Here is a 27,182-nt window from a genome sequence, read left to right as displayed (position 1 = left end):
CAACATAATGAAATGTGAGAACCATTCAGAAAATAGTGAGCAACACAGCAACACCTTCTACTCTAAAGGTTTATGCTATCCAGAAATCTTGGGATGTCCAAACCCTAACTCTTACCTAACTATTACCCTAACCTTAACCATTTTAATTGTGAACTTCCATGGGGTGACATCAGAGTTGGTATGTCCAAAGGATCCCGTTTAGACTTTTCCCTAGTCTAAAGTAGTGCACTAAGGAACAGGGTGGTAGGGTGGTTCCATTTTACAGAAAGTGCATTTGCCAATGAAGAGGCTGCGTCAAGTATCTCTCATCCACTCACCCCCACTGTTTCTTGTCCTGACCTATCTACATGTCATTAAAATCACAAAATATCAATATTTATAATGACAAACCCCTAATGTATAACTTCCAAAATAGGCCTAATTATATACATCATGAATAAAATGGAACATACTGTAGGCTACACACAATAGCCTATGTAATAAGAGGTGATTGTTGTGTAACCTATTTCTACCCTTGTAACATTCTACATCAAACCCAATAATTATGTGACACATACCTGTAAAAAGCATCCTTTGACCATAGGCTTGGGGGAGCCTTACTTGTACCACTGTGCTACTCTCCATTGGAACTGTTATTTTTGGACTAGATACCAGCAGCCGAGTACACCGTTACAGCAGCATGCCCGAGGGCGATAATGTGAGGGCGCTAGTCATGGGGTCAGTGGGCTGTTGCCATGCGACTAACGGTTGTCACGGTGTCAGTGTTTGAATGCATTAGTGCCGCGTTCGCGTATTAGTCGGAACCAGGAAACTCGGAAATGTCCGACTTGCTAACTCCACCTGCCGTATTTAACGAACCAGCAAGTTGGACATTTCCGAGTTTCCTAGTTCCGAGTAGTATTTGAACGCGACATTACTACTTAACTCGGTTGTGTCATAATTACCTCCATATCAGTGTCCAATTTTACAAAATGTAATTGTACCATGTCCACCAATTTTTCTGGAAACCTTGAACAGCACTGGGGCATGTCAAAGATAACACGTGGTTGGAATATAGTAGAAATAAATCTAATATAATTAAATGGAATCGAACATAAGTTTTTCCCATTTCCTATTTCTACACTTGACATTTTCCTCCATAGATCAAAGCTGAATGAAATACCAGTCAAATAGAGCTTCAATAAATAGGCTCCCCAAACAATTAATTGTAACGATGAATTATTCCAAAATGTACATTTGAGTAGCCTATGTGCTCTTTGAATAGCCTATCTGTATGTGTTATTCCAGTTTCTGTCATTGGATGGCGACAAATGATAGCTTTGTAGGCCACAATACATTGTCCTCCGGCTCCATTTTTGTAAATGGACTCGCCCATGAGCCTCCGCTTGTGTCAGTCACCATGGTGGCAGACAGCAAAAAGCTGTGGCGGCGGACCCATCGTCACTTTTAAACCCATCATAATGATTTTTTAAAGGTTGCCTTTGTACATATAGCCTATACATTTATTATAAAAAATGGACAACCGGTTATTGTCAGGATAGATTAGTAGTTTGCTATTTTATTTGAAGGCGGATACATTGAATTGTGGCAAAATCAAGAATGCTGAAGATACATATATTTGCTTTTAGCTTCGGCTTAGATAAAGGAACAGTTTTTCCATAATACAACTGTATAGCGACACGTCTACTGGGATTTGGATTCGGGATTCTTCGAGCCGCACCTTAATAGCAAGTTTTTTTTGTTGGGATCGGTGGCAGCCTTTTGATATCGGTTTGGGGACAGAAGAAACCCCTAGGCTCACATTGTGGCCTGGCCATTGTGGCCTGGGACTGATACATTTCCGATCTTTAGACCACTGGAGTTCTCTTATTAGTGGATAACAGACTCCGACTGTGGCTTGGTCTGTGAATATCCAGCCCGCGAATATTTGCACATTGTCAACAATACAAGCAATTTAATTATTTGAAACTCGTCTTCAAAACAATGGCGTCTTATGTCGATAACAGCTTTCGTCAAGCTGTGATGATGAATCCGGCAGAAAGAACGCAACAGGTCAGTATAATTATTTGATATACCTTAAAATACTAATCTCGACATGTTGTGAAACCACTCGGTTACTATGACAGTGTTCTATCATTTCCCGCAGCCACTCCTTCGCTACATTGTTACATTATTTCTGTGTGTTGCCATTCTGCTACAGTGTTACGTATCCTGTCTACATCCCGCTAAAGCTCTATCAAGGAAGATAATCTCGAGGTATTTAACATAACAGGACTTGATAGTAACCCAGCCACTTATGTCACGAACATATTCAAACCTGGCACATTCCAGCAAATGTTTCCTGTTTTCCAAACGGCTATGTAAACATTCATAGGCTACATTGTTTCGCAAACAGTCAAATAATTTACCAATTTGCTAGATGTATTTATTTTTTTAAGCAAGAAAGAAAAAACATAAACCTACACGAATGCTGTAGGCGTAAACCAAGTCTAAACAACCCTTGAATGTGCGTTAGGCATATTGAGCTTGCATGGACATTTTATACAATAGTGTGTGTGTTGATTTAATAGACCATGATCAACTCTCAGATGTACACTTTAGGCCTCTCCTAGAACTGATTTGAACATTCGGGATTCCTAATCTGTAGCCTCTTGCAGTCTATATCAGGTATTGGCCTGTATTGCCTTGTTTAACATAATGTAGCCTAGCCCTTGATCACGACTCTTAGTTCCCATTACTTTACACATAAGAGTCAATGGGCAAAGGCGTCTTCTGTACAGGGGAGTTTTGTTATTAAGAACCCCGACGCTCAGTCAGAACTTTAACACACATCGTTTGTGGTATGGTTTTGGAAGCATAAGGATCATATCTTTCATATTAGCCAAAAAAAAGGTTAAATTGATAGACACTTTTTTATAGGGTTAGTGTTCTCACACGGCCATATCTCCACGTTACAGCGCTTGTTTACGGAAGACAAGCGGCAACCACCTGCACTAATTGGCTATCTAGCATGCTCCGAACACCTGTGTGTAAGCCTAACTCAGGAAGTGTAGTTTCGTTGGATGGCGGCACCCGTAGCTGTATGAATCTGCTACAGTAAGTGGATCTTTCCCGCTGATGAAAGTTAGAGCCATATGTTCCTAAAGCCGTATTGCAGGTGATGACTATTAATGTTTCTAAACGTTTAAACACAGCGCCGGGATTTCAATTCAATTTCTGCAGTTGAATTGTGTATAATCATGGGAAATCATAGTAGTCACAACCACAGTTGGGTCAACTGCTACTGTCCTCCCGTCCACTGGCATACTGTTATGTTCAGCTGATAACTGTTTTCTTTCTGTCATCTGGTGGTCAAGTCTTGGCTCTCGCTCTCTCTCTCTCGGTTCTTACTGACATCTACCTATGAGACCACTCTCTTTCCATTTACTGTAACCAGCGTACTCATCCACTGAGCACCAAACGACACTGGACGTGCATGGACGTTGAAAAGTAGTTGACATTTGGTCAGTCCGCCCTGGCCTTGATTTCAACATCCACAGATGTCCTTTTTTGGTCCGGTTCGGACCAGCCTTCATTTCAACGTCCACAGACATCTGGACCAGCCTTCATTTCACCCAAAAAGTGATGTCTCTGTTTGACAAGTTTGGACAGCACAGTACAGTAGGGCACGCTAAAGAAAAGTAGAGTTCAGTGCAGAAAACATTAGAGGGGGAAAGGGAATACCTAGTCAGATTTCACGACTGAATGCATTCAACCGAAATGTTTAACGCATTTAACCCAACCTCTCTGATTTAGAGAGGTGGATGTCGCTTAAGGCAGCCCCCCGCACGTCATTGGCGCGTAGAGCACAGTTGAGTAAACTACAATGTACTGAACGATCCTCTACTGTATTGTACTGAACGATACTCTACTGTATTGTACTGAAATCTACTGTACTGAACTATACTCTACTTGACTATACTATTGTTGCACGGTATACTGAAACGTCAATACTTTTTCTATCCAAGAACAAAATTGTTCGGTACCAAAAACTTTATTCATTCACTTAATTGGTCTCTCTGTCACGTCTCTCCATCAGCCATCTATTGCCTCAGCGAACACTGTGTGAATAGGTCTCCGACGAGCCGCACCCGTCTTGCCTCGTGAAGGACGTCATTACTGGTTAGAGACAGTGCTGCACGTTTATAAAAGAAGCTACTTCTATGCAAATGTTGATCAGTACAATAAAAGTCCCACATGGAAGGGAAACAGATTGTTTTGTCATCTGTAGCCCCATGAAAGCAACCAAAACAAGCTCAATCAATCAATGCACGCCCACAGTCCTATTGAATATGCATTCACCTGTATTGTGAATCTTGATATCTTGATTCACCCAGTTTATCATTAGAGATTTACCATTCAAAGAAATTATTACCATTATGTTATGTAGTTAGATTGGTAAAAACAAAGTCAAATTGATTGTACAATTTTTTTATATCCATAATTATGCATTTCTTTCTAGTACAGGTCAGGGACCCATGATGAAATTCAGTTGCCACAATTTTGTTACCAGATGTAAATCCACTTTACTTACTGTAGTTCAATAACCAAAATATATGTTTTCAAACTCAAGATGTCATAGCTGACACCCCATTCTTTCTGCAGACATTTTTGAATATTAATTCATAGCAGATATTCTTTATGGTCACATAAAAAAACAGAGTGAGATTTTTCTGAAATTCTGTTATCAAACTTTGAATCTGCACAGTTCTTCCAGTAAATGTGTTTTCATAGTTTGTGTAAATTGTTAAAAGTAGTCATTGTGCATGGAGCTGTATGGTTTGTTCAACTTTGAAATCAATGGTTTATGTTTTGCATACATTTTTACGTGAAAAATCTGAATCAGCACAATTGCGCTACTGTGGAAGTGCCCCCACACAATAGTTTATTGCAAGTATTCGCTTCGTATTTCCAGTACATTTCAACCATTAGGCAATGGGCATTGCGGTTTGATGGCAGCAAGGGATACGCACAACAATAGCCCAGAAAATCGATAGACCACCAATTAAAATAGTGGGCAAGCTGTTGCTGGCACAGTGACACAGCCACATGTTGATGTATCTGTCTATCTGACATTGAAGAAACAATTAAACGGCTGTCAAGTGTTGTCATCGATGACTCGTTAACCGTGTGCTAGTATGCCAACACATTTCATGCATGTTGTATTAAACCTCATAGTGGTGCATACCATTATGACATGAGTAAAGAAGTGTTTGAAAAATGTGGACTAACCACAGTCACCAGACAAGTTATCCAGAATATTTTGAATTATAACTGGACAAGCCCCCCTTGCACTTTTTGTTTTGGAATTGTAACTTGTCACTCATTCAAATGTTAAGCTAGTAGTGTCCCCCATTAGCAACTGACCGTGTTTGTCCTATTGGAGATGGCATGGCCTCTTGGGATTAACACCGTGTTCGGACTGGTGTGGATTTTGCAATTTTAAAGCGCTAATCGTGACCTGGCATGCATGGTGGTAGCCTACTGAGACACAGTGAGATTTTCCATGGAACTGTTGCCGTTGCTTGCCTAGGTTGCTGGCCTAGGTCAGTACTTTGTGGAGACAGTATTACACAAACCACCATATATATATATATATATATATATATATATATATATATATATATATATATATATATATATATATATATATATATATATACACACACACAGACACAGTATGATTGTTTGACAATGCATTATGTTGATTGGGCTCCTACAATATTTTTATTGTGGAAACGGAAGAAAGATGGAAGCTATAATTAGAAACACACAGGCTACTTTTTCGCCTAAGATGCAGGAGCCATCCAAGAAGGGACAATGAGTCAAAGGCTTGTCTGCTCCTTGTAATTGTTTAGGCAGCGGCAAAACGGCAAAGGCCATGAACAGTCAGCAAGACCTCTGGCTGACAGTGAATCATATCATATAGCTCAAACGTCAGAGCTCAGACTGTGACCTTGTGTGCTGGACTTAGCAAGGGATTAGCATAGGAGTCAAGCAGTGGCTAGGCATATCCAAGTGACAAGGCAGTGCGAAGAAGAAGGTGGAGACAGGAGCCCGGGAGGGCCAGAGAGAGGGTGGAAACTTGTTTCTCTCTCCAGTGACGGCATCCTGAGTTGAGAAGCGTCAGGATGCTTTTGAACCGGGCCGGCAGGAAGGAAGGGCTGATTGCAAAAGAGAGGAGAGAACATTTTTGAAATGACTGTTTTTATGATGCTTGTTTATGATGCTTGTTTGTTTATGATGCTTGTTTGTTTGTGGTTTCTGGTTTGTGACCTCTGTCCTATTTTGATCACCCAGTCAAAACAGAAGCATGTGAGACGGGCTTGATTGAGAAATAAAACGTATTGAGAATAACTTTTGTCTCATCCTTTTGTTAGCTTAGCAGTTAGCTTCTGGGTAAATCCATTACATTTAAAAAATTTATTTTGTTTAACCTTTTATTTGACTAGGCAAGAACTCAATCACTTTTTGACAGCATCCCTTTTGATTTAAACAACACTTTCCATACATGTTTGCCCATGGACGAAGTGGTCAGAAAGTGATTTGTTGGACCTGAATGCCAAAACATTCAGGAGATAAAGGTACTCAAAGTTGACCCATTTTGCATACCCCACCATACCATGAAACATCCATGTTTTCATCACTGGAAAAGATAAACAGTTGAGTTTGTAATTTAGAAGCTTATAGTGTTGTCAAACTATTTTATTTTATATATTTTTTAAAGTCCTCTGAAACATGACCTGCCAAGCCGTGCTTCTTAACACCTGCTAGCTGGGACTCCAGGTCACGGCCGTTTGTGACACAGCCTGGGATCGAACCCCAGGCTGTAGTGATGCAGTGCCTTAGACCGCTGCACCACTCGGGAGGCCTATATTTTAACTTCTAATTACTACCACAAAGATGTCCACCGTTGAATGTCAATTTAAATGGTCATGTCTATTCTATGATAAATATTTCAATAGGTTCCCTATGGAGGATTGAGAGTATAATTTAAAACAACAGATATTCCCATTCAAGTCAACATCTTCTTATATGTGGACCTCCAACCATCTTCGTGGTTTCATTTTGAAAGTAGAAATGTATATCTTATTCTTATTTTTGTACGTGTTATCAGCACTTCTCCAATGCGAGACCATGGAACTGTAAGGTTCTATGAGTTATAGATAGATAGATATAGATAGACATATGAAGAACCATCTAAAGATCTATTTAGTTAGATTTCTTAAATGTTGTAAGTGGCTTATGGTAGAGATGTAATATTAAATTATCTGGCAACAGCTCTGGTGGACATTCCTGCAGTCAGCATGCCAATTGCACGCTCCCTCAACTTGAGACATCTGTGGCATTAGGTTGTGATAAAACTGTACATTTTGGAGTTGCCTTTTATTTTCCCCAGCACAAGGTGAACCTGTGTAATGAACATGCTGTTTAATCATCTTCTTGATATGCCACACCTGTCACGTGGAAAGATTATCTTGGCAATGGAAAAATGCTCACTAACAGATGTAAACTAATTTGTGCACAGCATTTGAGAGAAATAAGCGTTTTGTGCGTATGGAACATGTCTGGAATCTTTTATTTCAGCTCAAACATGGGACCAACATTTTACACGTTACGTTTATATTTTTGTTCAGTATATTTGATGTGTTCTGAATATCTTGGTTAAATAGTGTTATTCTATCATTTATGTATTCCCATAGCTATAGTTAAACTGAACATGCCTAATTCAGAACCTTGTAGTTTGCCCATAGAAAATATAGCATTGACTATTTGCTAATAGGCTAAATGCTTCAAACTCAGAGTCCATAAACACAAAAGCAGCTTTTCTTGGCCTCATTGCTCCGGTAACCCTGTGGAATTTAGGTGATGTCACGTGTTATTTTTGTATTGAAAGTGGAGGCTGAGCTCTGGCTAAAATGGTTACACACATTGCGGTTATAATTACGTATTCGTCACATTTTAAATACAGAGGATACATATTTCTATGGAAAAAGGTGGAGAAACGCACTAAATGCACCAATGAACGATGCACACACTAGCTCAGATCACATTTCGTCTAAGGCAGTCCCACATTGGCTAATGTATTTTAGCTCATAATGACAAATTAAATGCTTACTTACCATTTACCAGCAATAGTTTCAAAATGGTAAGAAACATTTTTCTAAATACAGGAAAAATAGAAACACAATAAAATGACAATAACGATGCTATATAAAAGGTGTACCGAGTCAATGTACGGGTTAGTCGAGGTGAGTGAGGTAATATGTACAGTGTTGGTAGGGGTAAAGTGACTATGCATAGATAATAAACATCAAGTAGTAGCAGCAGCGTATGTGACGAGTGTGAAAATGTGTGTGGTTAGAGTCCAGTGAGTGTACATCGAGCCTGTGCAAGAGAGTCCGTGCAAAAAATTATAAAAAATAAGGGGGTTAATGTAAATAGTCTGGGTAGCCATTTGATTAACTGTTCAGCAGTCATGGCTTGGGGATAGAGGCTGTTTAGAAGCCTTTTGGTCCCAGACTTGCCACATGGTAGCAGAGAAAACAGCCTCTGACTTGGGAGGCTGGAGTCTTTGACAATTTCTAGGGTCTTCTGCTGACACCTCCTGGTACAGACGTCCTGGATGGCATGAAGCTGGGCCCCAGTGATGTACTGGGCTGTACGCACTATCCTCTGTAGCGCCTTGCAGTTGGATGCAGAGCATTTGCCATTCCAAGTGCTCAGGATGCTCTCGATGGTGCAGCTGTAGTTTTGAAGATCTGAGGCCCCATGCCAAATATTTTCAACCTCCTGAGGGGGGAATAGGCATTGTCGTGCCCGTCACGATTGTGTTGGTGTGTTTGGACCGTGATAGGTCCTTAGTGATGTGGACACCAAGGAACTTGAAGCACTCGACCCCCTCCACTACAGCCCCATCAAATAGAATGGGGTCGTGCTCGGCCCTCATTTTCCTGTTGTTCATGATGAGCTTTGTCTTGTTCACGTTGATGGAGAGGTTGTTGTCCGGGAACCACACTGCCGGATATGTGGTTACCTACCCTTACCACCTGGGGGCGGCCCGTCAGGAAGTCCAGGATCCAGTTGTAGACGGAGGTGTTTAGTCCCAGGGTCCTTAGCTTAGTAATGAGCTTTGAGGGCACTATGGTGTTGAACGCTGAGCTGTAGTCAATGGACAGCATTCTCACGTAGGTGTTTCTTTTGTCCAGGTGGGAAAGTGCAGAGTGTAGTGCAATCGAGTTTGCGCCATCTGTGGATCTGTTGGGGTAGTATGCAAATTGGAGTGAGTCCAGGGTTTCTGGGATGATGGTGCTCATTCATCCCCCCTCCTCTCCAATGTAACTATTCCCCAGGTCGTTGCTGTAAAAGAGAATTTGTTCTCAGCCAACTTATCTGGTAGTCATTTAGGGAGGTTACCTTAGGATTATTGGGCACAGGGGCTATGGTGGTCTGCTTGAAACATGTAGGTATTACAGACCGGGTCAGGGAGAGGTTGTAAATGTCAGTGAAGACACTTGCTAGCTGGTCAGCGCATGCTCTGAGTATGTGTCCTGGTAATCGGTCTGGCCTTGCTGCCTTGTGAATGTTGACCTGTTTAAAGGTCTTACTCACATCGTTTACAGAGAGCGTGATCACACAGTCGTCCGGAACAGCTGTTGCTCTCATGCATGGTTTAGTGTTGCTTTCCTCGAAGTGAGCATAGAAGGCATTTAGCTTGACTGGTAGCCTCTCGTCGCTGGGCAGCTTGCGGTTGGGTTTCTCATTGTAATCCGTGATAGTTTGCAAGCCCTACCACATCCGATGAACACCAGAGCCGGTGTAGTAGGATTCGATCTTAGTCCTGTATTGATGATTTGCCGGTTTGATTGTTTATTGGAGGGCGTAGCGGGATTTCTTATAAGCATCCAAATTAGTGTCCCGCTCCTTAAAAGTGGCAGCTTTTAGCTCGGTGCTGATGTTGCCTGTAATCCATGGCTTCTGGTTAGGATATTTACGCACGGTCGCTGTGGGGACGACGTCGTCGACGCGCAGGTTAATGAAGCCAGGGAATGATGTGGTATACTCCTCAATGCCATTGGATGAATCCCGGAACATATTCCAGTCTGTGCTAACAAAACAGTCCTGTAGCATAGCATCTGCTTCATCAGACCACTTCCATATTGAGCATGTCCCTGGTACTGCACTTCTTGTTTAAGTTTTGCTTGCAAGCAGGAATCAGGAGGATAGCATTATGGTCAGATTTGCCAAATGTAATGTGAGGGAGAGCTTTGTATGTGTCTGTGTGGCCTAAAGGTGATCTAAAGTTTCCCCCCCCCCTCTAGTTGCACCTGTGACATGCTGGTAGAAATGAGGTAAAACGGATTTAAGTTTGCCTGCATTAAAGTCCCCGGCCACTAGGAGCGCCGCCTTTGGATGAACATTTTCTTGTGGCCTTATGCAGCTTGTTGAGTGAGTTCTTAGTGCCAGCATCGGTTTGTGGTGGTTAATAGACGGCTACGAAAAATATAGATCAGCTGTAGACCACGCTATTTACCAAGAGTTATCATGAGGTACTCTAATTCAGGTGAGTAAATCCTCTCGACTTTTCCTTAGTATTAGACATCGCGCACCAGCTGTTGTTGACAAAGAGACACACACCACCTCCCCTCTGATCTTAACGGAAGCTGATGCTCTGTCTTGCCGGTTCAGGGAAAACCCAGCTAACTGTATATTATCCATGTCCTTGTTCAGCCACGACTGTGAAACATAGGATATTACAGTTTTTAATGTCCCGTTGATAGGATAGTCTTGAATGGAGCCCATGCAGTTTTTTTTTCTAGTCCTTGCACATTTGCCAGTAGAAAGGTGGATTATCCACTTGCCGACGTAGTCTCGCCAGGAATCCGGCTCGTCGACGTCTGTAACGGCATCTCCTCTTCATACGAATGACAGGGATTTGGGCCTGGTCCCGAAAAGAGCAGTATATCTTTCGAGTCCGACTCATTAAAGAAAAATGCTTGTCCAGTTCGAGGTGAATAATCGCTGTTCTGATGTCCAGAAGCTCTTATCGGTCATAAGAAACGATGTACATTATGTACAAAGAAACTTTAAAATGGCGCAAAACCCCCCCACAAAATAGCACAGTTGGTCAAGAGCCCGTAAAAAAACGGCAGCCATCACCTCCATTGTTTTCAAATTATGTGAAATCTGTGACCTAGTGGGCAGCCATTAGTTTTCTGTGACAGACAGTAGCAATGGAGGACAGGAAAATAATACGGCTGAATTCTTCATTTTGCCTGGTTTGACTTGTGGTCTGCATTTTAAGTTCAAGATACTGGAATATCTCACTGGAATACCAGGACGTTGAGTGCTAGGGTACTCGTGTTTGTCTGTTAGTAAAAAAAAAAAATCAAATGAGAAGGTCAGTGAGGTAGGCTTATCCTCTATATTCAAATCCACCGTAGAGACTGGTCACAAACCGTTGCACTTTGGCACACAATTTAACCACACTGGACTTCTAGAAACATCTGAAGAGCCGCTACCTTGTGTCTGAACCTCTCGAACAGGCTACTGTATAGTTCCCATCTCTGCATTACAATCTGTCGGAAGTGAATTGTTTCTACTCTGTTCATAACAAAGGTAAGATACGAATTCATTGGGTTTGTTAAGGCTGTAATATCCAAAGTGGTGAATTATGAAATATCTAGGATACCTATACAGTGGACTAAACAAGTAGGCCTATGTATTCTTTAGATGTGCACTTTCACTTGCTCTCTGTTTCAAAAATAAATATATTTCAGATACAGTACTGTTTTTGGAGAAGGAAAGGTGCAAATCAAGCAGGAATATTCAACATAGCCTTCATTCAATGGACTGGATGCTAACCAATCAGTAGTTAGCATCCAGTGCTCCCTCTGTACTTTCTTTCATCTTCTGGTCTAATGCTCGTGTGTGGAATGCACACTCCAGGTAATGCTGCTTCACACTGTAGCTTTGAAGTGTGACTAGGCTGCCCGCTTTCTTCTATCACATTGCAAAACATGTTTCTGTGATCAAAGTGATTGTACACTTTGGTCTGCAGCCATACTTACTCGGGGCAGTGCAAAGTCAAGACTTAACCCTTGTTTCTTTTGTATGTGTTCTCACTGCTCTTGGGGGGGAAAACACTACTTTCTTCGCGCTGCATCATTCCCATATGTGTCAGCGCTTGAAATATAGATGGGATCGCGATTTGTTTGACGGTCATGCATTTGTCAGGCATGAATCTCCCTTATTGTCTCATGGAAAAGGCATGTGTCAGTTCCTTATGCTCGCATGCCTCACGAGATATTTTTAAAAGCAACGAAAACATCAGACATGAGTCAAGGCCCCACAGTGTAAATTACATTGTCCTTCACTGCAGAATGCAAGAGATCAACATATCACTGAACACTACATGTTTTACATAACTTCCATTGTCCTTGACATTGTGCAAAGGGTAGAGCGAGAATAAGCCCATGCACATGCCCAGACACGCAATATTTACATTTTTGCTATTGTATTACATGGCTCACGCTGTGCTTGGCATTGAATCTAATGCTGAACGGTATGGCTCTAGAAGAAAACAAGCACCAGAATGGCTTATGAGTGAAAATTGCCTTTTGGCCTCGATCCCTACTGCACAGGGTAATCCTTCCTGTTTGTGAACTGGCCAGACATGAAGTGGATAAAACGGTGAGCTGATTAATTGCCTGATTAGAAGTCTGTAAATCCAAAGGGGCTACAGTCCACTATGGATCTAATGCTTATTTACAAAGTTTTCCATCTTAGTGTCAAGGGTCGGCGTCTGGGCACAGATGAAATTGTATTGTACTGGCCAGTTTTTGTCTCTACTTTTGGCCAACCTGGGTCACCTTATCCATTTGCCTTTTAGTATCTGTGACTGATCAATGTCTAAACAAACACTAAGCCAAAATGCATGCCCGTCCTTCAACCCTCATCCTACATGCCTGAGCATTTACATACATTTGTCTTCTGCCTTTATGCGAAACTAGAGCATAGATTGGGATTGTCCCACTATCTCTTCTGCTCAGATAAAATCAGTCACAAATCTTCAATATGCTTTTGACCTATGCTCTCACTCGCAAGTAACAGTGGAGAAAAAAAACGATCTAGCCTACTAATCAAATCAAATCAAGTTTATTTTATATAGCCCTTCGTACATCAGCTAATAGGCAGTGAAACATTGTATTGCCCTCCCTCCGTCTCTCAACCGGCCTATGGCATTCAGCCAAAGTGTAAACTAGCCTCCCTGTTACGCGATGACGATAAAGTTCATCTCTGTACAGCGTTAGAGTTGTGTCCTATGGTGATCATCGCATTTCTGTAGGTTTGGGTTTGTGCTAGTCAAGCCCCTGTCATGCGAGTTGATTTGCTAGACCATCATGTGGATTAAGCATTTCTCTCAAAAGTGGAGATGTTAACCTCACAGCATGCTATCATGATCATCTAATTATCCATCTACCTTCATAGCCAATGTGTGGTGTGGATTCTGCCGCAAGACTGCTACAGTGCATGAATTTAGCTTGTCATACCATATGCTAACGTAGGCTGTGTTGTATCCGCTGTGCTGTGGAGGGTGTGACTGCTTGACATGTGAACAGAAATAGCTGATTTCATATCCGTTTCTTTATGAAATGGGCACAAGCATGAACAGCAGCCTTTTGTTAATGGATGCCATTGTCAAAAGAAAAACGTCGGGGGGGGGGGGGTAGGTTTTGACATTTTATTAAAGTAGACGACTGGACAATAAAATGACAGGCCTGGGCATTTCCATCTAAAAGGATGCATGAGCACCAGCATGTGAAGTTCATAGGAGCATATCACATTTGCTCAGTCTATAATCGTGGGAAATGAAGGCATAGATGAATTTGTCAACCATTTCCTTAAAAAATAATGAGGCTTAATTAAGGAAAGTCTTTGATTTCTGAGTAAACAGATGGAAAAGGGATCTTTAACATCTACCGGAAAGTCTTAAGGTATCAGACATTCATCAAAACACAACATTGTTGACGTATAGACGCCTGCCAACTAATCGCAACACTTCTATTTAGTTTTTGAGAAATTGTTTACCTTCTGTCAAGTTTAAGAAATATTGCCTTGTAAGTCCGTTAACAAAAACCAACATACTGTGTCTGAGATTTTCAAATTTCTCCATTATGAGGGAGGATTCTGAAAGTAAACAGTGACACATCAAGGTAGACGTAGACCATCCATTTAGTTATAGTGTTTTTTTACTGATATCAATTCTCTTTGCGTTAAGTGATTAAAACTCGTAATTCCGTTACCAAATTGGTTACTGAATTACCCAAAAAATCTGTAAAGGAATTACTACAACTGAATTGGCTACAATGGGAAATCATAAAAGTCACAAACCAAAGTTGGGTCGCCTGCTGCTGTCCTCCCTTCCACTGGCATACTGTTATGATAACGTTATAACGTTATAATAACGTTTTTCTTTTGTCTTTCTGTTGTCTAGTCAAACCAAGAGCATTAAAACAGTCGGAGTCTGCACAACCTCTCTCACTCACTCTCCCGTTAATGTCACCTCCCCACCTCTCACTGACACCTACCCATGAGTCCCCTTTCTTTCTGTTCACTGTAACCAGCATCCTCACCCACTGAGCACCAGACATCCATGGACATTGCCAAGTAGTTTAAATTTGGTCAGTCCACCCTGGCCTTGATGTTAACGTCCTCACAGACGGTTTTACAAGTTTGGATAGCACATTACAGTGAGTAGAGTACCGCACAATGCAGGGTAACACCTTATTTGGATTGACCATCTGTAACAATTCAACTATCTACTAACCTTAACCCTTGTCCTAACCCTTACCCTATCCCTTATTCTAAACCTAACCCTAACCTCAGCAAGCAGTTGCTTATCAACAGATAGTTTCTTGATAGTATGAAAATCCAGACCATCCAAATAGTGTGACTCAGTACAGTGAGCACAGTAGAGTAGTCTAATAATGTACTGTATTAGACTGTACTGTACTGAACTGTGCTTTTTTGTACTACACTACTCTGCTGTGCTGCGCAATGATGCCCAAACTTGTGAAACATGAGGTGAATGACATTCATATCCATAATTTATGAATTTCTGTATAATACAGATCAGGGACCCATGATGTAATTCCTTTATTGTAATTCCGTTACCGGGTGTAAAATCCACTCACTTAATGGCGTTCAATAACCACAATAGACCAAAGTTTGCATCTGTATGTTTCTTCCACTAAATTCATTTTAGTAAATTTGACAAATTGTTAAGTAGGCCTTACAATATATAGAGTTGTGTGGTTTGTTAAACTTTGAAATCATTTTTGTTTTGCATACATTTTTTAGTCAAAGTCAAAGCGTAAATTCCGTTCCCTTGGAATTGCCCGCCTACATCAGTTGTTGTTAAAATGACGCATGCTCCTTTGCGAAATGTAAAACAATGAAGTCCACTTCTAAGTAATCAGTCTTCAACATTTGTTTTCAAATGGCCTACTTTTGTTATTTGGGCTCTAATTGCATTACCAAAACGGTAACTAAGCCCAACATTTGTTATATTTAATCAGAAATGAGAAATCCTCAGTTGCTCCTACGTCCCTTTGGTTTCTTGTGCCCTGTACAGTGGATTGGAATCGAGGTGTAGGGTTTCAAATAGAGGGATACCCTATCTGTGTAGTAGGTCCCTGAGGCATTGTCTGACCTGTGGCTGGTCACGTTTCCAAGACCCTGTCCTCCCTCTTCCCATCGGAGAAAATGTCCATTCCTAGCCAGGCCCGATCTTAATCCAATTCTCATTGGAATGTCACAGTTTCATTTTTTTCCCCCTCTTTTGGGGGGAAAAAAAGGGGTCATTATCTCAGGTAGAGCCTTGCCTCAGTTGAACCTCCGTCTAAATTATATTTTAACTGCTAAAGCCTCGGCTACCAGACTGTCAACCTCAAGATTAGCCGGACAGTCTTTCCTCATACTGTGCGTACGTGATTCTGCCTCCGCAAGCTAGCTTCTTCCGACATTTATTTCTCAGACATGCTTAAGGCCTTGACAGTATGCTAAACTCTTACCGGTTACGTGTGTCTGTCAGATGATGTGACAAAAGCTATGCATACAAAAATATGTGGACAACCCTTCAAATTTGTGGATTATGCTATTTCAGCCACACTCGTTGCTGACAGGTGTATAACATTGAGCACACAGCCATGCAATCTCCATAAACAAACATTGTCAGTAGAATGGCCTTACTGAAGAGCTCTGTGCTCTTTCAACGTGGCACTGTCATAGGATGCCACCTTCCCAACAAATCAGGTCATCAAATGTCTGCCCTGCTAGTGCTGCCCTGGTCAATTGTAAGTGCTGAAATATCTAGGAGCAACAACGGCTCAGCCTTTAAGTGGTAGGCCACACAAGCTCACAGAACGGAACCGCTAAGTGCTGAAAAATTGGCTGTCCTCGGTTGCAACACTCACTCCCGAGTTCCAAACTGCCTCTGGAAGCAACGTCGGCACAAGAACTGTTTGTTTGGAAGCTTCATGAAATGGGTTTCCATGGCCGAGCAGCCGCACGCACACAAGCTCAAGATCACTATGTGCAATGCCCAGCTTCCGCTGGGGGGGGTGTAAAGCTCGCCGCCATTGGACTCTGGAGCAGTGGAAAAGTGTTCTCTGGAGTGATGAAACGCACGTCACCACCGGGCAGCCGTATGGACGAATCTGGGTTTGGCAGATGCCAGGAGAACGCTACCTGTCTTAATGTATAGTGCCAACTGTAAAGTTTGGAGGAGGAGTAATGGTCTGGAGATGTTTTTCATGGTTTGGGCTAGGCCCCTTAGTTCCATTGAAGGGAAAGCTTAACGCTACAGCATACAATGACATTCTGTGCTTCCAACTTTGTGGCAACAGGCCCTTTCCTGTTTCAGCATGGCAATGCCGCCGTGCACAAAGCGAGGTCCATATGGAAATGGTTTGTCGCGATCGGTGTGGAAGAACTTGACTGGCCTGCACAAAGCCCTGACCTCAAGCCCATTGAACACCTATGGGATGAATTGTAACGTCGACTGCGAGCCAGGCCTAATCACCCAACATCACTGCCCGACCTCACTAATGCTCTTGTGGCTGAATGGAAGCATGTCCCCGCAGCAATATTCCAACATCTAAGTGGAAAGCCTTCCCAGAAGAGTGGGGGCTGTTATAGCAGCGACGGGGGGGGGGGACCAACTCCATATTAATACCCATGACTTTGGAATGAGACACTCAACAAGCAGGTATCCATATACTTTTGATCATGTAGTGTACACCTTTGTAATGACACCTTCTCCAAGTCCACATTGATTTTGGGGTCCCTCTGTGACATCATTCAAGGATGGCCTCCATCTGTACTTTCAGGGTGAAGGGGAGGACGGTAATTCCTCAGTGTGATGCGCTCTAAATTGCATGATGTATTACAGCGCATCATTTATTAATAGGATTACAATCATATCTGTCGCAGACCTGGCTAATTGACTCATGCCTGGCTTGACCTCAAGCTGCCATCCACTGCCAGAGGTTTCTCCCAGATGGCCTGGAGTTTCCTTTGCACATAAGCTATTCCTGCTGAGAACAAATGCTTTGCATTAATCATCTTGTCATCATTAGTATTCATATTGCCTATGTTGTACGTACATAGCGTTGATGCAATATGGCCCAACAGCCAAGAATGTGGTATTTTTTGCATAACACAATATTAGTGCATTTTCCTGGTAGATGTTTGTGCAATCTTCTTTAGAAAGCATTGGGTAGAGTTATTTTGTTTTCATTATTTTTGTGTTCTCATCAACTAGACAGACGGTCATGACGGACCTGGTGTTGCTTGCTAGCTCTCTGCCTTAAGGGCAAAGTGTGCTGCAGAGACGAGCATCAGCTGCTCCAATATGACCTCGGCTGTCAGAAAATCAATGGCAATGCAATATTTAGCCATCGCCGTGATGCTAGTTATATGGTTAAAATCACATATCTGTTCACTTTACTCGGGAATGCATGCAGTTTATAAGACTACAGATTATATCAATTATAATGAATTTAACAGGTTGGTGAAAGTGCAAGGTATGAGCTTGATGCTGCTTTACTACACACATTGAGGGTCTTATTCTGATGATCGTTATTTGGCTGCCGTTGGACTTCATTTTTATAATCTCGCTCTGTCCATAATAATCTCATCATATAGGCAATACCCGCACTTTATTTGCCGTTGACCACATCACTTTTTTTACATGGTGGGTTCGCAAAACATTTTTTTATATCAAAAATGGGTTTGTGGGCCAAAACGTTTGGGAACCCCTGCCTTAAGTGCTCTTCTTGCAGGTAGTCAAAAGGACTTCTGTATTAATTTATACGTTATTGTAAAAAAATTATCCCTCATTGGTACTTATACAGTTCTGAGATGTATATTAAAAAAAAAAATACTAATCTAATGATATGATCAGATGATGGTAGGCTAATTTGTAGACAATTTTGTAAATGTTCACTTGAGATGTCTGCCTGATTCTCAAATACAGACCAAAGAAGGGGTTTATTAATAATGGAGACCAGAGGTAGGTTATACTTATGCAATCGCCTATCTAGAAAATCATAGAACTGTTTGGCCATAATGACCATCGTTATGTTTGGAGGAAGAAGGGGGAGGCTTGCAAGCCAAAGAACGCCATCCCAACCGTGAAGCACGGTTTAACAATTCCTGACATTTAATCCTAGTAAATATTCCGTGTTTTAGGTCAGTTAGGGTCACCACTTTATTTTAAGAATGTGAAATGTCAGAGTAATGGTAGAGTGATTTCTTTCATCCCGTTCCCAGCGGGTCAGAAGTTTACATACACTCAATTAGTATTTGGTAGCATTGCCTTTTTAAATTGTTTTACTTGGGTCAAACATTTCGGGTAGCCTTCCACAAGCTTCCCACAATAAGTTGGGTGAATTTTGGCCCATTCCTCCTTGCTCACACACCTTTTCAGTTCTGCCCACAAATGTTCTATAGGATTGAGGTCAGGGCTTTGTGATGGCCACTCTAATACCTTGACTTTGTTGTCCTTAAGCCATTTTGCCACAACTTTGGAAGTATGCTTGGGGTCATTGTCCATTTGGAAGACCCATTTGCGACCAAGCTTTAACTTCCTGACTGATGTCCCGAGATGTTGCTTCAATATATCCACATAATTTTCCTCCTCATGATGCCATCTATTTTGTGAAGTGCACCAGTCCCTCCGGCAGAAAAGCACCCCCACAACATGATGCTGCCACCCCAGTGCTTCACGGTTGGGATGGTGTTCTTCGGCTTGCAATCCTCCCTCTTTTTCCTCCAAACATAACAATGGTCATTTTGGCCAAACAGTTATTTTTTTGTTTCATCAGACCAGAGGACATTTCTCCAAAAAGTACGATCTTTGTCCCCATGTGCAGTTACAAACCGTAGTCAGGCTTTTTTTATGGTGGTTTTGGAGCAGTGGCTTCTGCTGATCAGCCTTTCAGGTTATGTCGATATAGGACTAATTTTTCCGGGGATAGAGATACTTTTGTACCTGTTTCCTCCAGCATCTTCACAAGGTCCTTTGCTGCTGTTCTGGGATTGATTTGCAATTTTCGCACCAAAGTACGTTCATCTCTAGGAGACAGAATGTGTCTCCTTCCTGAGCGGTATGACGGCTACCTGGTCCCATGGTGTTTATACTTGCGTACTATTGTTTGTACAGAGGAATGTGGTACCTTCAGGCATTTGGAAATTGCTCCCAAGGATGAACCAGACTTGTGGAGGCCTACAATATTTTTTCTGAGGTCTTGGCTGATTTCTTTTGATTTTCCCATGATGTCAAGCAAAGAGGCACTGAGTTTGAAGGCAGGCCTTGAAATACATCCACAGGTACACCTCCAATTCAAATCAAATCAAGTTTATTTTATATAGCCCTTCGTACATCAGCTAATATCTCGAAGTGCTGTACAGAAACCCAGCCTAAAACCCCAAACAGCAAGCAATGCAGGTGTAGAAGCACGGTGGCTAGGAAAAACTCCCTAGAAAGGCCAAAACCTAGGAAGAAACCTAGAGAGGAACCAGGCTATGAGGGGTGGCCAGTCCTCTTCTGGCTGTGCCGGGTGGAGATTATAACAGAACATGGCCAAGATGTTCAAATGTTCATAATTGACCAGCATGGTCAAATAATAATCAGGAGTAAATGTCAGTTGGCTTTTCATAGCCGATCATTAAGAGTATCTCTACCGCTCCTGTGGTCTCTAGAGAGTTGAAAACAGCAGGGCTGGGACAGGTAGCACGTCCGGTGGACAGGTCAGGGTTCCATAGCCGCAGGCAGAACAGTTGAAACTGGACCAGCAGCAAGGCCAGGTGGACTGGGGACAGCAAGGAGTCATGCCCGGTAGTCCTGACGCATGGTCCTAGGGCTCAGGTCCTCCGAGAGAGAGAGAGAGAGAAGGAGAGACTTAGAGAGAGCATACTTAAATTCACACAGGACACCGGATAAGACAGGAGAAGTACTCCAGATATAACCAACTGACCCCAGCCCCCCGACACATAAACTACTGCAGCATAAATACTGGAGGCTGAGACAGGAGGGGTCAGGAGACACTGTGGCCCCATCCGATGATATCCCCGGACAGGGCCAAACAGGAAGGATATAACCCCACCCACTTTGCCAAAGCACAGCCCCCGCACCACTAGAGGGATATCTTCAACCACCAACTTACAATCCTGAGACAAGGCCGAGTATAGCCCACAAAGATCTCCACCACAGCACAAACCAAGGGGGGGCGCCAACCCAGACAGGAAGATCACGTCAGTAACTCAACCCACTCAAGTGACACACCCCTCCTAGGGACGGCATGAAAGAGCACCAGTAAGCCAGTGACTCAGCCCCTGTAATAGGGTTAGAGGCAGAGAATCCCAGTGGAGAGAGGGGAACCGGCCAGGCAGAGACAGCAAGGGCAGTTCGTTGCTCCAGAGCCTTTCCGTTCACCTTCACACTCCTGGGCCAGACTACACTCAATCATATGACCTACTGAAGAGATAAGTCTTCAGTAAAGACTTGAAGGTTGAGACCGAGTCTGCGTCTCTCACATGGGTAGGCAGACCATTCCATAAAAATGGAGATCTATAGGAGAAAGCCCTGCCTCCAGCTGTTTGCTTAGAAATTCTAGGGACAATTAGGAGGCCTGCGTCTTGTGACCGTAGCGTACGTGTAGGTATGTACGGCAGGACCAACTCGGAAAGATAGGTAGGAGCAAGCCCATGTAACGCTTTATAGGTTAACAGTAAAATCTTGAAATCAGCCCTTGCCTTAACAGGAAGCCAGTGTAGGGAAGCTAGCACTGGAGTAATATGATCAAATTTCTTGGTTCTAGTCAGGATTCTAGCAGCCGTATTTAGAACTAACTGAAGTTTATTTAGTGCTTTATACGGGTAGCCGGAAAGTAGAGCAGTGCAGTAGTCTAACCTAGAAGTAACAAAAGCATGGATTAATTTTTCTGCATCATTTTTGGTTAGAAAGTTTCTGGTTTTTGCAATGTTACGTAGATGGAAAAAAGCTGTCCTTGAAACAGTCTTGATATGTTCGTCAAAAGAGAGAACAGGGTCCAGCGTAACGCCGAGGTCCTTCACAGTTTTATTTGAGACGACTTTACAACCATCAAGATTAATTGTCAGATTTAACAGAAGATCTCTTTGTTTCTTGGACCTAGAACAAGCATCTTTGTTTTGTCCGAGTTTAAAAGTAGAACGTTTTCAGCCATCCACTTCCTTATGTCTGAAACACAGGCTTCTAGCGAGGGCAATTTTGGGGCTTCACCATGTTTCACCGAAATGTACAGTTGATTTGTCAGAGGATAAACCATTCACAGAGACAAACTGATATCTTTCCGACAGATAAGATCTAAACCAGGCCAGAACTTGTCCGTGTAGACCAATTTGGGTTTCCAGTCTCTCCAAAAGAATGTGGTGATCGATGGTATCAAAGGCAGCACTAAGGTCTAGTAGCATGAGGACAGATGCAGAGCCTCGGTCTGACGCCATTAAAAGGTCATTTACCACCTTCACAAGTGCAGTCTCAGTGCTATGATGGGGTCTAAAACCAGACTGAAGCATTTCGTATACATTGTTTGTCTTCAGGAAGGCAGTGAGTTGCTGCGCAACAGCTTTTTCAAAATATTTTGAGAGGAATGGAAGATTCGATATAGGCCGATTAGTTTTTTATATTTTCTGGGTCAAGGTTTGGCTTTTTCAAGAGAGGCTTTATTACTGCCACTTTTAGTGAGTTTGGTACACATCCGGTGGATAGAGAGCCATTTATTATGTTCAACATAGGAGGGCCAAGCACATGAAGCAGCTCTTTCAGTAGTTTAGTTGGAATAGGATCCAGTATGCAGCTTGAAGGTTTAGAGGCCATGATTATTTTCATCATTGTGTCAAGAGATATAGTACTAAAACACTTAAGTGTCTCTCTTGATCCTAGGTCCTGGCAGAGTTGTGCAGACTCAGGACAGCTAAGCTTTGGAGGAATACGCAGATTTAAAGAAGAGTCCGTAATTTGCTTTCTAATGATCATGATCTTTTCCTCAAAGAAGTTCATGAATTTATTACTGCTGAAGTGAAAGCCATCCTCTCTTGGGGAATGCTGCTTTTTAGTTAGCTTTGCAACAGTATCAAAAATACATTTTGGATTGTTCTTATTTTCCTCAATTAAGTTGGAAAAGTAGGATGATCGAGCAGCAGTGAGGGCTCTTCGATACTGCACGGTACTGTCTTTCCAAGCTAGTCGGAAGACTTCCAGTTTGGTGTGGTGCCATTTCCGTTCCAATTTTCTGGAAGCTTGCTACAGAGCTCGGGTATTTTCTGTATACCAGGGAGCTAGTTTCTTATGACAAATGTTTTTAGTTTTTAGGGGTGCAACTGCATCTAGGGTATTGCGCAAGGTTAAATTGAGTTCCTCAGTTAAGTGGTTAACTGATTTTTGTCCTCTGACGTCCTTGGGTAGGCAGAAGGAGTCTGGAAGGGCATCAAGGAATCTTTGTGTTGTCTGAGAATTTATAGCACGACTTTTGATGCTCCTTGGTTGGGGTCTGAGCAGATTATTTGTTGCGATTGCAAACGTAATAAAATGGTGGTCCGATAGTCCAGGATTATGAGGAAAAACATTAAGATCTACAACATTTATTCCATGGGACAAAACTAGGTCCAGAGTATGACTGTGCCAGTGAGTAGGTCCAGAGACATGTTGGACAAAACCCACTGAGTCTATGATGGCTCCAAAAGCCTTTTGGAGTGGGTCTGTGGACTTTTCCATATGAATATTAAAATCACCAAAAATTAGAATATTATCTGCCATGACTACAAGGTCCGATAGGAATTCAGTGAACTCAGTGAGGAACGTTGTATATGGCCAAGGAGGCCTGTAAACAGTAGCTATAAAAAGTGATTGTGCCCCTGTGCCCCGTGTGGCTCAGTTGGTAGAGCATGGCGCTTGCAACGCCAGGGTTGTGGGTTCGATTCCCACGGGGGGCCAGTACAAAAAAAGTATGTACTTGTAAGTCGCTCTGGATAAGAGCGTCTGCTAAATGACTTAAATGTAAATGTGATTGAGTAGGCTGCATAGATTTCATGACTAGAAGCTCAAAAGACGAAAAGTATTTTTCTTTTTTGTAAATTGAAGTTTGCTGTCGTAAATGTTAGCAACACCTCCGCCTTTGCGGGATGCACGGGGGATATGGTCACTAGTGTAACCAGGGGGTGAGGCCTCATTTAACACAGTAAATTCATCAGGCTTAAGCCATGTTTCAGTCAGGCCAATCACATCAAGATTATGATCAGTGATTAGTTCATTGACTATAACTGCCTTTGAAGTGAGGGATCTAACATTAAGTAGCCCTATGTTGAGATGTGAGGTATCACGATCTCTTTCAATAATGGCAGGAATGGAGGAGGTCTTTATCCTAGTGAGATTGCTAAGGCGAACACCGCCATGTTTAGTTTTGCCCAACCTAGGTCGAGGCACAGACAGTCTCAATGGGGATAGCTGAGCTGACTACACTGACTATGCTAGTGGCAGACTCCACTAAGCTGGCAGGTTGGCTAACAGCCTGCTGCCTGGCCTGCACCCTATTTCATTGTGGAGCTAGAGGAGTTAGAGCCCTGTCTATGTTGGTAGATAAGATGAGAGCACCCCTCCAGCTAGGATGGAGTCCGTCACTCCTCAGCAGGTCAGGCTTGGTCCTGTTTGTGGGTGAGTCCCAGAAAGAGGGCCAATTTTCTACAAATTCTATCTTTTGGGAGGGGCAGAAAACAGTTTTCAACCAGCGATTGAGTTGTGAGACTCTGCTGTAGAGCTCATCACTCCCCCTAACTGGGAGGGGGCCAGAGACAATTACTCGATGCTGACACATCTTTCTAGCTGATTTACACGCTGAAGCTATGTTGCGCTTGGTGACCTCTGACTGTTTCATCCTAACATCGTTGGTGCCGACGTGGATAACAATATCTCTATACTCTCTACACTCGCCAGTTTTAGCTTTAGCCAGCACCATCTTCAGATTAGCCTTAACGTCGGTAGCCCTGCCCCCTGGTAAACAGTGTATGATCGCTGGGTGATTCGTTTTAAGTCTAATACTGCGGGTAATGGAGTCGCCAATGACTAGGGTTTTCAATTGGTCAGAGCTAATGGTGGGAAGCTTCGGCGTCTCTGACCCCGTAACGGGAGGAGTAGAGACAAGAGAAGACTCGGCCTCAGACTCCGACTCGCTACTTAATGGGGAAAACCGGTTGAAAGTTTCTGTCGGCTGAATGAGCGACACCAGCTGAGCATTCATACAGCATTTCCCTCCAGAAGCCATGAGAAAGTTGTCCGGCTGCGGGGACTGTGCGGGGGGATTTATACTACTATCTGTACTTACTGGTGGCACAGACGCTGTTTCATCCTTTCCTACACTGACATTACCCTTGCCTAACGATTGCGTCTGAAGCTGGGCTTGCAGCACAACTATTTTCGCCATAAGGCGATCGTTCTCCTGTATATTATGAGTACAGCGACTGCAATTAGAAGGCATCATGTTAATGTTACTACTTAGCTTCGGCTGTTGAAGGTGCTGACGAACCATGTCCAGATAAAGCGCCCGGAGTGAAAAAGTTGAATGAGGGAAAAACTAAAAATATAAACGCTAATTAAAAAGTAAGAAGTAAAAACCGTAAAGTTGTCAGCTAGCAAAGTAAGGTTGGCAACAAAACGCACAGCAACACGTTGACTCAAATGATGTCAATTAGCCTATCAGAAGCTTCTAAAGCCATGGCATAATTTTCTGGAATTTTCCAAGCTGTTTAAAGGCACAGTCAACTTAGTGTATGTAAACTTCTGACCCACTGGAATTGTTATACAGTGAATTACAAGTGAAATAATCTGTCTGTAAACAATTGTTGGAAAGATTACTTGTGTCATGCACAAAGTAGTTGTCATAACTGACTTGCCAAAACTATAGTTTAACAAGAAATGTATGGAGTGGTTGAAAAATGTGTTTTAATGACTCCAAACTAAGTGTATGTAAACTTCTGACTTCAACTGTGTATATATATGGATGATTTATAAATCCAGGCACTTTTAACAGTTAGGCTGTTGATAGACCTTATTAAGTTGGTTTCCTCTCTCCTCACTTTTCTTAAACAATTAAGGCAAGGGCTGTTTACTCATCTCCAATCTCTGCTTCTTCGCCGCATTGTTCTCAACATCAATAAGCTGGTTAACTTTGCTATTATGCACCTAGCAACATGGTCTGGGAAAAGGCGCCAATTCAACAGCGCACTGATGTGTTTCAGAACCACGGACAGCTCGCGTTATCGAACGCTGGAGAAATCGCATTTGTTATGAAGTAATATCATTTTTGTTGCACCATTTGTTCTTACATAGTATAACCATATACAATTCCAGTAGCACATGTCTTCGACTGATGGACTGTGCCATCCCCACGGCCTCCACAATGGATCAGTCCACTCAGGCAGGCGTGAGTCAGACAGGTGTCTTGTACACCATGACTGCCAGGCTTTTCCCTGTCACATTAAGTACCATTTTGTGACCGTAGGCCTATTTCAGGCCTAATCCCCTATACTTAATGAACCTAAGCTAGTTGCATCCGGTAATTTGCATTTTACCTACTGTCCACCGCAGAGCTTTTAACCAGGTCAGGCACAGTCAAGTGGTGGTCAGTCTAATGATTTATTTATTACATGGGAGTAACCCAATTTGCAGTCCAGGGAGGAAAAAAACAAACATTGTGTACTTTGTCAAGTTCCTTTAGGTGAGACGTGATACAAGGGGACATTTCTGTAGCGTCAGTTGGTGGTTGGATGTAGTCCTAGGGGCTTTATTTAGTGTTAGTATGCAACAGCAGCTCTTCTTGGGGTCCACACACAACATGACATAATACATAACATCAATAGACAAGAACGACTGAACTACATTCCCATTGGGTAACTATAATGACTTGTTTGAAGTGTGGCCTAATACCAGCATTGTTTGCTGTGCTCTGACACCACTTTAAAGATACAGTATCGTGTGGTCTCTAAGACCGTATGTTTTAATTGATCAATGTCAATTTGTTTGGTTTACATCAGTGTCTAACCTTAGAATTGTTTTCATGCTTGGGCACGTGTAGCCTTTTACAAAGGCTATGTTGTTGTAGAGGGTATGTCTGTATGTGTTTTGTCTATGGCCGACCTAAGGTTAATTAGAGCCATGTCTCACTCGGCTTGCTGACGTGGCACAAATTATAGGCAACTCCTTTATATATTACCTGCTTTGAGGATAATGTGTTTGTCTTCACAATCAGCAGTGAATTTTTTTTTGCTCAGTTTTTTTGGGGACTAAATGAGAACTTGAGAACATTATGTTAATCAGTACTGTATTTGATTGTAATTGGAGGGAAAGACAACAGCCATTTATGCATGCCTCCCCATTGGCCCTGGCGCTGTGAGTCCCAACCAGCAAGTGTGGGCCTGACAAAATGGCCTCCTGTTGAAACCAACTTCTGCTTGTCAAAAACCATCAAACCAACACTGGTAGTAACTGTTTTACCAAATGTTATTTGTCACATGCGCTGAATACAACAGACCTTACAGTAAAA

General features: G+C 42.5%; 2 protein-coding genes across 3 annotated transcripts in view; one reads left to right on the top strand and one right to left on the bottom strand.

Moving 5' to 3' along the window:
- The window catches only part of LOC120062244 (uncharacterized protein C4orf45-like), a 35,547-nt gene that overhangs the window by 4,142 nt on the left and 4,223 nt on the right, over positions 1-27,182 (bottom strand). Inside the window, exon 1 of one of the 2 annotated variants that reach the window (XM_039012067.1) lies at positions 558-805. The exons of the other annotated variant lie outside the window; for it this stretch is intronic. Coding sequence (XP_038867995.1) covers positions 558-624 — 67 coding nt within the window. The 5' untranslated portion in view covers positions 625-805. Of the gene's footprint in view, positions 1-557; positions 806-27,182 lie in introns of those variants that run through there. 2 annotated transcript variants of the gene reach the window in all.
- LOC120062243 (rap guanine nucleotide exchange factor 2-like) overlaps positions 1,401-27,182 on the top strand; it is a 130,621-nt gene continuing 104,839 nt past the window's right edge. The window contains exon 1 of the mRNA XM_039012066.1: positions 1,401-2,052. Within this exon, the coding sequence (XP_038867994.1) occupies positions 1,984-2,052 (69 nt within the window). The 5' untranslated portion in view covers positions 1,401-1,983. The remainder of the gene's footprint in view (positions 2,053-27,182) is intronic.

This window comes from Salvelinus namaycush, chromosome 17, assembly GCF_016432855.1.
Source record: "Salvelinus namaycush isolate Seneca chromosome 17, SaNama_1.0, whole genome shotgun sequence".
Taxonomy (NCBI): Eukaryota; Metazoa; Chordata; class Actinopteri; order Salmoniformes; family Salmonidae; genus Salvelinus; species Salvelinus namaycush.
The sequence above is the reverse complement of the archived record's forward strand: the minus strand, read 5'-3'. Positions and strand labels throughout refer to the sequence as shown.